Source organism: Megalops cyprinoides, chromosome 11, assembly GCF_013368585.1.
Source record: "Megalops cyprinoides isolate fMegCyp1 chromosome 11, fMegCyp1.pri, whole genome shotgun sequence".
NCBI lineage: Eukaryota > Metazoa > Chordata > Actinopteri > Elopiformes > Megalopidae > Megalops > Megalops cyprinoides.
The window spans coordinates 26,163,468-26,175,124 of record NC_050593.1 but is presented as its reverse complement, the minus strand read 5'-3'; the positions used below and the strand labels follow the sequence as shown (position 1 = coordinate 26,175,124).

At 44.1% G+C, this 11,657-nt stretch overlaps 1 protein-coding gene across 1 annotated transcript; it reads left to right on the top strand.

The window, feature by feature from the left end:
* Positions 1 to 119: 119 nt before the first annotated feature.
* On the top strand, positions 120 to 10,895 carry pros1 (protein S). Its single transcript, XM_036541330.1, has 15 exons — positions 120 to 353; positions 1,454 to 1,611; positions 2,668 to 2,692; positions 2,905 to 2,988; positions 3,236 to 3,358; positions 3,708 to 3,833; positions 4,856 to 4,981; positions 5,903 to 6,024; positions 6,133 to 6,251; positions 6,535 to 6,721; positions 7,163 to 7,327; positions 7,582 to 7,750; positions 8,214 to 8,350; positions 8,775 to 9,003; positions 9,621 to 10,895. Exons 1-15 carry the CDS (start codon positions 275 to 277, stop codon positions 9,791 to 9,793), a joined length of 2,022 nt encoding a protein of 673 aa, XP_036397223.1. The 5' UTR covers positions 120 to 274; the 3' UTR covers positions 9,794 to 10,895.
* Positions 10,896 to 11,657: the final 762 nt, after the last annotated feature.

Here is an 11,657-nt window from a genome sequence, read left to right as displayed (position 1 = left end):
TGTCGCGTACTATGAGAATTACGCAGTGATCACACACTGCAGCTCAAAGTCTCCGGGGTGGAATGTATGCGCTGTTTGAATACTCGGGATCTGCTAGGGCTGTACAGCGCTCCCTCTGACGGGTGCCTATCGCCGCTCTTCTGGCGCTGTCCCAGCCCTCTTCACCTACCCAGGGAAAACGTTTTCGGGAAGAATAAAGAACTCTTACAGACCTGAACTTCAACAACTCGCCCACAGCTCACTCAGAGGCCTACTTCGCCGAAACGGTCTGACTATGTGGAGAAAGAAATCGGCGTTGGGCGAATTCTTGGGGTGTCTTATTCTGCTTGTCGTGGTCTGTGATGCCCATCGATGTAAGTACAATGGTAAACTTATCACAAGACCCTTTTGGCACTTTTAAATTGTAACGACTTTGTGGTCAGAGTTTTCCAGTCCTGATTGGATTAGACCCGTTTTGCACAATGTTGCTCTTGTTTTACTTTTTTTTTAGTTTATTTAAATGTTTAGCCAGTACATGTTTGACTAATCTGTGTTTGTCAGCCGATTAAAGTAAAATCAATTCGAGGAGAAACTCAAATAGACAAACAATGAGCGCTCTGATAATGTCAGTCTACACTCTATGCCCGACACTCTAAAATGACGTGGTTTCTAGTTTGTGTGTTGTCTGATACAATTATTTGGTATTGTTAAGCGCATCAATATATGAGTGATGCAGCCGTTGGTTCAGTGTTCATTGACATTTCCTACATAGAGCGAACACTCTTTTTCTTGTTGCGCAGGCTTTAAATAGGCGCCAGCACGTGGGGAGGTAATTCCCAGTAAAAAAGAAAGAGGCTAATCCAGCTAATCTATACAATATTAAGTTTGCTTCATTGTTAAAGTAAAGAAAAATAAATAAAATTTATGTCAATGACTGCACATGAAAGCCTAAAAGGCTTTGCGACGGTATGTGCATTTATTTGCGCATTTAAGCACGTGCACTCCGCGGGTCAGATGTATGTCACCACGCTCTTCCCGAACTAGTATGTATCGACCTCCCACCCGTGACCCGTGACCTGCATTACCAGAACTCTTTTCAGGGCGTTGAGAAACAGGGACACCACACATGGAACTGAAGTGGGAGACCTGCTCATTTCATCCATTCTGCTTAATCAGTTTGTTGCTGTATCATGAAGCCTGTTGAATAGAACACAGCTGAGGTCCTTCATTAAAAGGTTTCTGTCTAGTCAACCTTGTGATTGTGACTGTTGCTTTGGTCCTGACACTATGTGTGGAAATCAGTTCTAAGGTGTTGTGTGTGTGTGTGTGTGTGTGTTAGTCCAGATATACTGTATGTAGATCTCAGTCCTGATATATATATATATATATGTGTGTGTGTGTGTGTGTGTGTGTGTTGGGCGCATGTGTGTGTGTGCATGTTCTAGTCATAATGCCGTGTGCATGTGTGTTCCAGTCCTGACACAGAACACAGCGGCACAGTTCCTGTCACGGCGCCGTCGCGCAAACTCGCTCTTCGAGGAGAGCAAGAAAGGGAACCTGGAGAGAGAGTGCATCGAGGAGCTGTGCAACAAAGAGGAGGCGCGCGAGATCTTCGAGAACTACCCCGAGACTGTGAGTATACGATCTTTACGGGCCTTCACGCAGCCCCGCCGGTCTCTCCCCCGCGTCAGCTACCGTCACCTCAGATGCCGATCGCACAACCTCTCTGGCTGCGTGGGCACACAGAGGACACGCAAGAGGAGGAGAACAGCTTAGAGCCGTCTCTGTGACTGAACTGTGTCGGGTCGTTGAACTGTTCTCCCTCTTGTTTGCATGTTTCATCACCCGCGTGTGTTGAACTTGATTCTTGCTCCCTCTGCTTGTTTACATGGTCGGAGGGATGAGGTTAGATGCAGTAAATTTAGAGAAATGGGACTGACAGTTATGGTAGAAGGACAGGGCTAGTGACAGAGTCAGAGCAATGGAGCTGTAGTGTGTGTCATATGGCTAAAACATCGGGTAAAGGAAGAGTTAAAGAGATGGGGTTAATGTTAGCAAAGTCAGGGGATGGGGTTACTTTCAGAGGTGGAAAACCCCGGCTTCAGAAAGTAAAAGTCCTGCCACGTATTTGTTCCACCCATGCACTACACCAGCTGAATTTAATTAGCACAACTCTTCAGCCAGGTAGATGAGCTAATCAGTGAAATCACCTTGTTTAGTGAATGGCTAGAACGAATACATGGTAGGACTTTTACTTTCTGAAGCCAGGGTTTTCCACCTCTGGTTACTTTTAGAGGGGGTTGGGTTATTTCTGGTGGATATTGTTAGCATATACAGACAAGGGCAAGTTCGCCCAAGCCAGTGTCTTCTGATAGGTGGAGGGGGCAGTTTCTGGGCCAGAAAGGATGTGTTGGATGTATGGAGTTTTGTTTCTCATATCTCATTTACACATTTCTTCCCTAATTGCCACATTTCTCACTCATATTGTCTCTACAGTGATGCTAATGTTGTCACAAAGTTGCAGTAAATTTTAGGGAATCTTATTCTTAAAGTGAGTGTTGGCCCTGAAAGATGGAAAAAGAGGACTATGCAAGGACTTGTGCAGTATTGAGAGATTGTTTGGGTGAACATCTGCAGAGTTACTGTGAGAGGACTGTGCCCTGTCTCACTGTCTTCTCTTTTTGATAGGAACACTTCTATCCCAAATATGTTGGTAAGTTCTGATCTTGGAATAAATTACATCTGCAGCCTGATGTTCAAAACCTAATCTGAACTCGATTGCATAATGTTATGGAATATAACTCATTTCTCCTGTTGTCCAGAATCTTTGTATGTGATATTCTTCTGGTTGTGTTAAAGAGTAATTGGCATTACAGTACAATTTACAGTTCAAAAGGATGACAATGAGCGCTGCCTCTTTTTCAGCATGTTTGGGATCACACCGCGTGGGGATCAACAACCCCGTTCCTGGTTCAGACGTGCCATCTGACCTGCGCACATGTGTGAAAGGTACATTTTTTTTTCCAGAGTCTGTAGCAGACAAAACACACCTGCAGACAATCTGTTTGGCCATGTATTTGGCGGATTTGTGGTGGAAATGTGTCGGCCTGTTCTTGTGTGATTCTCTGCATGCGTATGAACACGTGTGTCCATGTTCATGCACGTGTGCATTTGTATGCAATTGTGCTGCATGTGAACAGGTTGTCTTGCATGGAAATAACCAAATACCATTGGTTATTTACACTGTCTCCTGCAGAGATCAGTGATCAGTGTGTCCCGCTGCCCTGTTATAAGGAAGGCCATGAGCGTTGCATTGATGGACAGGCCTCCTTCACCTGTGTGTGCAAACCGGGCTGGAAGGGCCAACGCTGTGAAGAGGGTGAGCATTGGGCCAGTAATAGTAGGCCAGTGCTGACAGAAGGGTAGCTGTTGGGTCATTTTGGAATCAGGGCATAGTAAGCATGCTTATATTTTTTTTTAGAAAAATACAACTTGCCTTTTGATTTCAAAAAATCTTTTATTTATGTTGTATTTTTAATTTCTGGGGGTAGTGCTGACGTATCCTGCTCAAAGTGATATTTTAATGTGTTTGACTGAGCAGATGGTGATAGTCTCTGAACGGTTGTGATATGTGGCTTCCACTGGATATGTAGACATTTGGATGTGATTGATTGATTGATCAGATGTTGACGATATGTGACTTCCCAATTTCGTGATTGATTAACAAGATATTGATGAGTGCACGGACCCAGAGTTCCCAGCCGGCTGTAACCAGAAGTGCTACAACTTCCCCGGGAGTTTCCGATGCCTGTGTGAAGATGGCTACTTCTCCAATGACAAGATCCACTGCACAGGTGAGACCAGACCCACTGCACAGGTGAGATGGGGATCTGGGTTGTCAGACTCAGTTCCTGGAGGGCTGGTTTGTTCTTGCTGATTCACTTGCTTAATAGTCGGAGCAGATGAGTCATCATATTGGTTTGCACATATGCGTTCAACAACATACGCTCCAGCAGATTTCTTGAGTGTATGGGAAAAGAATCATCATTCGCTATCTAATCTCACACTGTATTAATGACTGGACTGATAGAATACTTAAGGACAGAGATTGGAGGAAAAATCTGCTTAGTCCCTGGGGCCTGTTTACACAGTTGAATCAGATGCTGTGATCGGGGCAGTAGTGTAGAACAGTGGTCAGGGCAGCAGTGTGAGGCTTAGGACAGGGTAGGGCAGTGTAGAGCCGTGGTGAAGACAGCAGTGTAATGCACTGGTTAGCAAACTGATCTGCAGCAGTGTTCAGGGTAGCAGTGTGAAACAGCATTCAGGGAAACTTCTCACACTCCTCCTCCAGCTGATCTGGGGCCAGGTGATTTCATTCAGCCAAGCGAACACAGCCAAGTATGTGTAAGTCCAAACAGCTGTTTGAAGAATGCTGGGACCCTCTTGTGTGAGAGAAACAAGGCTATGACAGTGTAGCAGATCAAAATAACCCAAAGAGTGGAAACAATCCTGCTTCAGTCTTTTCTTGTTTTCGTTTCATTCTTAGTGAGAGATCCATTTCATACTTTTATTGCCTCAAACTATATTACTTTTCGTATGAAAATACAGGATAGTTTTAGTTTTCAATAAAAAATACAGGGTGTCAACTATGTTGACATATTAGTTATCAAGCAGTACTTCGTGAAGTCAAATTGTTGACCCTGAACTCTTTTCGTGTCTCTCTTATATAAACAGTTACATTCTGTTTACAGCCGTGGATTCATTAGTTTACTGTTTATATCAGTCGCTGTTTACACTTCTCCTGTGTGTGTATGTGAGCACACACGCATGTGCGTGAATCCAGTTTAATTCAGCTGATTCTCTGTCTGTCCTGCAGACATCAATGAGTGCCTGCTGTACCCCAGCATCTGCGGGCCAGCGACCTGCCTCAACACCCCGGGCATGTACGAGTGTCGCTGCCCCCTAGGCTACAAGTACAACTTCACCTCTCACGACTGCCAGGGTGAGACTGCCAAACCTGATTTACCGCTGCAGTGCACCTAGCTCACGTCGGGGGGGCGCAGTACACCTGATGTGCCAACCAGGGTTGAGATCCAATATTTCACTTGGATTTAGCTATTCTGCCTGGGGGTATTTACAGAGTTATAAGAACTGTGTCAGCTCTGGAGTGGATAACAGCCTTTTCATGCAATGCTATATGTATGTAGAGGGGCTTCTCTGTTTATTCTATCTGTGTGTGTGTGTGTATGCATGTGCAAGTGCAGACTCACACACAAATATGTATACATTTAAATATGTAATCTCTGTGCATTCTCACAAACCTACCACAAGAAAGATATTTAGTTCAAGCATGCTTTCATTTATTAATGAAAAATGACCAGTGAACTATAAGAAAAAGTATATTTGAGTAAGAAATGTCAAATTACTTTGTGAAGTTTGTGTTCAATTTCTGTGATGAACAAGCTATGTGCTCTGTCCCTCCACTTGGACTCTGGTTTCCTCAGCAACCTCCCCTGAAGTAGGAGCATATTGTTGTAAAACTGACAGGAACTCAATACCAGGAATTTGGTCTGGTATTGTAAATCTTTTATTATAAGTGCATTCCATTATTGCATCTTAAGAACTTGAATTTATAATGTGACTTCACTCCATACAGTATTTCAGTCTTAGGTCTTTGTTTTATGGGGAATATTTGATCGCCTATCACCGGTGTCTCTGGTCACCTAATCAATATAAGGAATATGTGTGTGGCTTTCACGGGTGTATTGATGAAATGGTTGCTGTCGGCTGAAGAATAACTGACAGTGAAGCTCTTGGAATTGATATAGACACTGTTGCATTTGTGCACATTGCTTGCTTGCTAAAGTGGTCAAAGCTTCAAAGATTAATTTGTGAAAGAATATTCTACTGTGTGTCTCTGCAGATGTTGATGAATGTGTACAGGATGTTTGTGAGGGAACATGCCTGAACACTGTGGGCAGCTACACCTGTCACTGCGACGGGAGGCGGGGCCTAAAGCTGGCAGAAGACAGACGACTGTGTGAGGTCTCTGGGAAAATACTGAAGTCTGCATCTTTGTTTTAAAAACATTTGTTCACAGTCTCAGTAGTGTAGAACATGATTGTAAAAAGTGACTGGGTTTGTCTTGGACAGCAAATACCAGTGTGTGTTGAGCTCCATGCCAGTAAGGATGCAGAGATGCTGTACCTGGGTGAGCAGTTTGCAGGCTTACCTGTGATCTACCTGCGCTTCCGCCTGCCAGAGAACACAAAGTGAGTGTACAGTGGGCAAGACACACTCCATCACATCATTATTTCACATCATCACATCACATCACATCACTTTTGTAAGTCGCTTTGGATAAAAGCGTCTGCTAAATAAATAAATGTAAATGTAAAATCATCACATTGTTCAAGATTTCTGTTTAGACTTGAAGCACACAACTTCTTTTTTTTCCCTCACAGCAGTCACACTGATCTCTGAACAGATAACAGTAATATGATAAGTGATCTGTGGGTGGATGTGGAGGCTTATTGTTCCCATCTGCTGACACAGGTTTGCGGCAGAATTTGACTTCCGCACGTTCGATCCGGAGGGGGTGATCCTGTACGCGGAGTCGTCCCAGGACTCCTGGTTCATGCTGGGCCTGAGGGCTGGCCGGATTGAGGTCCAGTTCAAGAACCAGCACTCTGTAAAGGTCACCAGCGGAGGAAAGGTCATCAACGATGGGGAGTGGCACGTGGTGAGTGTGTGACCAGGAAGGGGAATAGAAGGGAACTTGACAGGGGGCAGTGATGCCTCTCACAGGCGGAGTTTGTGTGCTCCTTCACTGTGTTGTGTTACTTGTGGAACAGACTCTGATGTGTTGAGTGAGACGTATTGTATGACAGTGTTATATTACACTGCCCCACTGACTGTAGAGTTTTCACTTTGTATGTTTTCATGTTAGCCTACATGTGTGATTGCGTTGTATTTGGGAGTGTTGTGTCCTGTTATGTGATTGTTATGTCTGTGACTGAGATGTAATGTTTTGCACTGCATGTGTGATTGCTCTGTGTTGTATGTGTATCTGTGCTATGTTGTCTGGGTGACTGCTGTGTCGTGTGAGTGCGTTATGAGTGTGACTTTTGTGCTGTGTTGTGCGAGTGTGTTATGAGCGTGACTTTTGTGCTGTGTTGTGCAGATTTCGGTGGATGAACTAGAGCGCAGTATTAGCGTGAAGATAAGTAAGGAAGCTGTGATGAGTATCAACAGCCCAGAGAGCCTCTTCACCTCTGTCAATGGGAAGCTGGAGACCAAGGTGTACATCGCTGGGCTGCCTAACCGTACCGACAGCGTCATCAAACCGGTAAACACATGCCACCACAGCATAACTGCACAGACAGCATCATCAAACCAATAAAAAGGCAAATGCAGCATAAGCTCGCTGCCTCATTCATTACGCTTGCAACTGTCAGACAGCCACACTGCTGATGTCAGCAAATGGGTAAAAAAAAACTGAAACGGCTACACCAATGGCATCATCTGTTACTTTTGTAGCTACAACACAACCACAGCAATGGTGTCCCTGTGGCGTATGTATGTGATACTGTCTGTGTGTAGATTAACCCTAGACTGGATGGCTGCATCCGAGGATGGAACCTGATGAACCAGGGGGCGTCTGGGGTTAAGGAGGTCATTCAGGAGAAGGAGAGCAAGCACTGCTTTGTCCAAGTGGAGCCAGGGACTTACTTCCCTGGCACAGGTCTGGCCCAGTTCAACTTGAATTACAGTGAGTAATTTTTTTTTCCTTTGCCTTATTTCTTGTATTTACTGTATGTAATTTGCTTGCATTGTTACAGACTGCATGTGTTCATACACACTCATCTATATCTTACCCCCAAAAAAATCTATTTTAAACTAAATGGCCAAGTTGTACATGTTCCATGAAATCACAATCATGACCCCAGAGACACCTTCATTGGGCTATTGGAGTGGGTGTGACAGTCTTTGAGGTGTTCTTCATCTGAAAGATAGAAAAGCATGTGTATGTCCCAGTCAGGTCAGTGGATAGTTAACCCTAACATTATGACAAAGGAACAAAGAGTGGTGGAACAGCTGATTCCACTGAAGTGATGGACCATTTCGCCACACTCCTTGTTTGATTATATTTCTCTGTCAATGCATTGCTGACAATGTCTTTCACTGTCTGTGTTTCTGGGTTAACACTTCCACCTGTCTGTCTGTCTGTCCAGGTGTAGGAGGCTCTTGGAAAATAGACTTAAAGCTCAGCATTCGCCCATCCAGCAGCACAGGGGTCCTGTTCGCCCTTGTCAGCAACAACACTGTCCCCCTGACCGTTTCTGTGTTGACTCAAGGACCAGATGAAGCAGTAAATACTCTCATATTCACCCCAAACTCATTCAAGCTTCACTCATTACATTACATTACTCTGCATTACATTCATTTAGCAGAATGCAAAACACATCTCGATACTACATGTAAAATAAACAGCACTCACACTCTGTGCACATCACATTGAACCCATGCTCACTCCAAGGAGCAGAGCTCTTTTTCCATGCAACATCCTGATGGGCACTGTGTTTTTGTCCTCCTACATTCACTCCACACTCACCATACACTTCCTCCTCTCTGAACCCTATAATACTCAATGCTCAAGACTTTACTAGCATTCATCTCATACACTCCCTTTACTGACCTCATGCCACCCTTTATGTTTAATAATCCTTGACTCCTCCCAGGAGTCCCAGTGTCTGTCTATAATGATCACCACTGCTTCCTTCCTGTCTCCCCAGGACCTCCAGGTGTTCTTGGAGAATGTTCCTGTGGCAACGTTGAAGTCAGTGATGCTGTGTTATCCGGACCGTTTGTCTCTGGAGCTGACCGTGTCTGAATCCAATCTGCGGCTCGCTGCAAACTCCTCCACTGTCTCGTACACCGATTCAGACGTCCTGCGAGCCAGGCTGTCCGCCCTCAACACCACCATGCAGAGCCCTGTCAGCACGTTCGTCGGGGGCGTCCCAGGTGGGCCACACACCACAAACACACTCTCCCTTCCTCTCATTCACACTTTCACTGAGTCCGCCCTATTCATTTAATCATCCTATTTTAGCTGAGATAGCCCGGTCTTTGTAGGTTTTATTACCCTCTCTCTGTCAAGTCTGTCACATACCGGGAAGAAAGTGGATTTGTGCATTTGTCCCACAGTGCTTCACTTTTCATTGTTTCAGTGAATGGAATATTTTGAATTTTAAAAAAGGAATTTTAAGAATTGTTTATATTATCAGAGAAAGTATCTGTCTCTGAGATTGTTGTGCATTAGACAGCAAATAGACAATATAACAGATTAGACAATGCTCCCAAGGTGTAGGAGGAGTGTGTGTCTAAATGCTCACAGATTTAGAGTGTGTAAAGCCTGAGGGAGAGGTTAGGGCCTCATGCAGCACAGACACTTTGTGTTTCCAAATTGTACGGTTCACCCCAACTTCACAGGGCCAAGGTCAGTCAGGACACCACATGAACAGGTGTACCACAGTGGTTGCCTTCCAGTAGAAGGAGCAGTGTTGCAATAGTGCGGTAATACTTCTCTGTGCATTGGCAGTGCCATGATCTTTCTGCCATTTCTTTACCTATGCCCACAGATCTCCCTGTCACTGCCACGCCAGTCACTGCCTTCTACCATGGCTGCATCGAGATCACTGTCAATGACCAACGGCTAGACTTTGATGAGGCCGTGAGTAAACACAGCAGAATCAAGTCTCACTCCTGCCCCCCTGTGTCAGAAACGGGAGATGGTCTTTTCACTAGGAAGTGATGTTCAGGAAGTGACGTCACACCAAAAGTTCTGCGACATGTGACAGAGATTCATCGTATATTCTTTTTCCTGATGTGTAAAATATTGTATATCTTCCCAATTGTAAAAATATCTGAGATCGAGGATTGACATTTAATGCAATATTGGTTTATTCTCATCATTTTAGATCCACATTGTACGTTTCACACAGTATGTAAAACGTCTTCTTCCCTTGTTCCTATGTCTTAATATGTTCACTGTTCTAGGGAAGCTGTAAAACCTGGAACTAGAAAAAGATTTTAGCATTTTTAGCATTGTTTCCATTGTCAAGAATTTGATTTATATCTTAAATCCCATTACAGTACTTGCAAGGCTAAGGGTTTGGCAGTTATGTTTCTCCTCACAAGGCTTCCAGAACTGCCATGTTTTCAACATAATCCATGCCATCATGCTTTGGGGTTAGATCAACAGAACTCCATAAACAAAGTTTAACCCCCACAGACAGCCACAATGTCTATATTAGAATCGCAATATAAGCAATTTTGGGGTAGGTCCATGAGGTAGCCAAGAGTACCCATAGACATAAAGGAAGTTGTAGGGGTTTTTGTGAACATTCAGACACACTTTTCTGGACCATACTTGCTCGAGACACCAAGTAGCTTTGCCTTTTCTTTTCCAATAACACTTATCAGGTCACCAGTGATTTTACAGCCATTCAAATTCACGCTGGATAGTATAGGTTGTTTTGATGTAATAGTCTCCAAGTCTGTCACTTCATGCCTTTGCATCTGTAAGAAGGAAGACAATGGGTACTAAATTAGGCCAATAAGGCAGCACGACCAAGGAGCAAGGAGGAAGTTGAGTCAGGCGAGGTCAAGGCAGGGGCATGAGTATGGTCAAAGTGAAGCGACAGACATTGGTCAGAGCAGGACAAAGCCACAGCAGGGAGCAAGTTGCATGGTGACAGCAGGCTACAGTGGAATGTAATTTTTTTATAAATCCAGAAAAAATTGCCCATCAGCGTGGAACCTTGTTATGGAATGAAAAACTTCACTGCACAAGGGGGTAGCTCCCTTTTTTTCTCTGCATGTTGAAGGTGTGCATTGCTGCCACAGACAGCAGGAGTTCCATGTAAATAAAAACAAGTTCATTTTAATATATTTGGGTTCATGTGTAGTAATGGGTTTTGGAAAATATGTTATGTGTATGTTTGTTTTAATAAAAATGATTTTAAACAAATATATTTTTTCATTCACTGCTTCATTTGTGACTGAAAAAAAGAATGATAAAGGCTTCCTGTGATCTACCATGGTTATTGTTTACCACTCAGATGCTCTCACAGTTAACCCTTTACTCACTGTAAGCCACACTCAATGCACTGAAGATACATGTACAGCTTATGGACGGTTAGATATGTACATTTCTATGGGACAGCCTTACGAAACATTCAACATTCACCATTAGCTGCTCTCCACCTACTGTTTCCAACTACAAGACCAGGCCCCCGGTGCTGAACTGCAAATCACTCCTAGTTCGCCTGTGTGCCAATGCCATCAGACTGCTCAAAGTCATCCAGAACTCCTTACAGCCGTCAAAGTCTTCACTATCTCCACAGTGTCTCATGGGATGTCCACATCTTCCTTCATTGGCTGCCAACTGTAGCCAGTATGTGCTTTGGGACCCTGGTGTTGGAACAGGCTATTCACCACACCCACTCTACTTATTTACAGTCTGTCATGTATCCCTACAACCTGAGTAGCTATGTGGTGAAAAAAAAGAAAGGAAGTGAAAATGTAGGTACCTACCCAGGACTACTATTACTAACAGACTGCTATATTATCGACATAGCTTGGTACTATTGCTAGTTCAATGACTGCCATTGCCA

Bases quoted from the DNA above. Each gene is read 5' to 3' on its own strand.
- pros1 (XM_036541330.1), top strand. From the start codon at position 275: ATGTGGAGAAAGAAATCGGCGTTGGGCGAATTCTTGGGGTGTCTTATT. The intron at 1,612-2,667 runs GTGAGTATACGA...TCTTTTTGATAG, and splicing joins TCGAGAACTACCCCGAGACT to GAACACTTCTATCCCAAATA. The intron at 3,359-3,707 runs GTGAGCATTGGG...TTGATTAACAAG, and splicing joins GGGCCAACGCTGTGAAGAGG to ATATTGATGAGTGCACGGAC.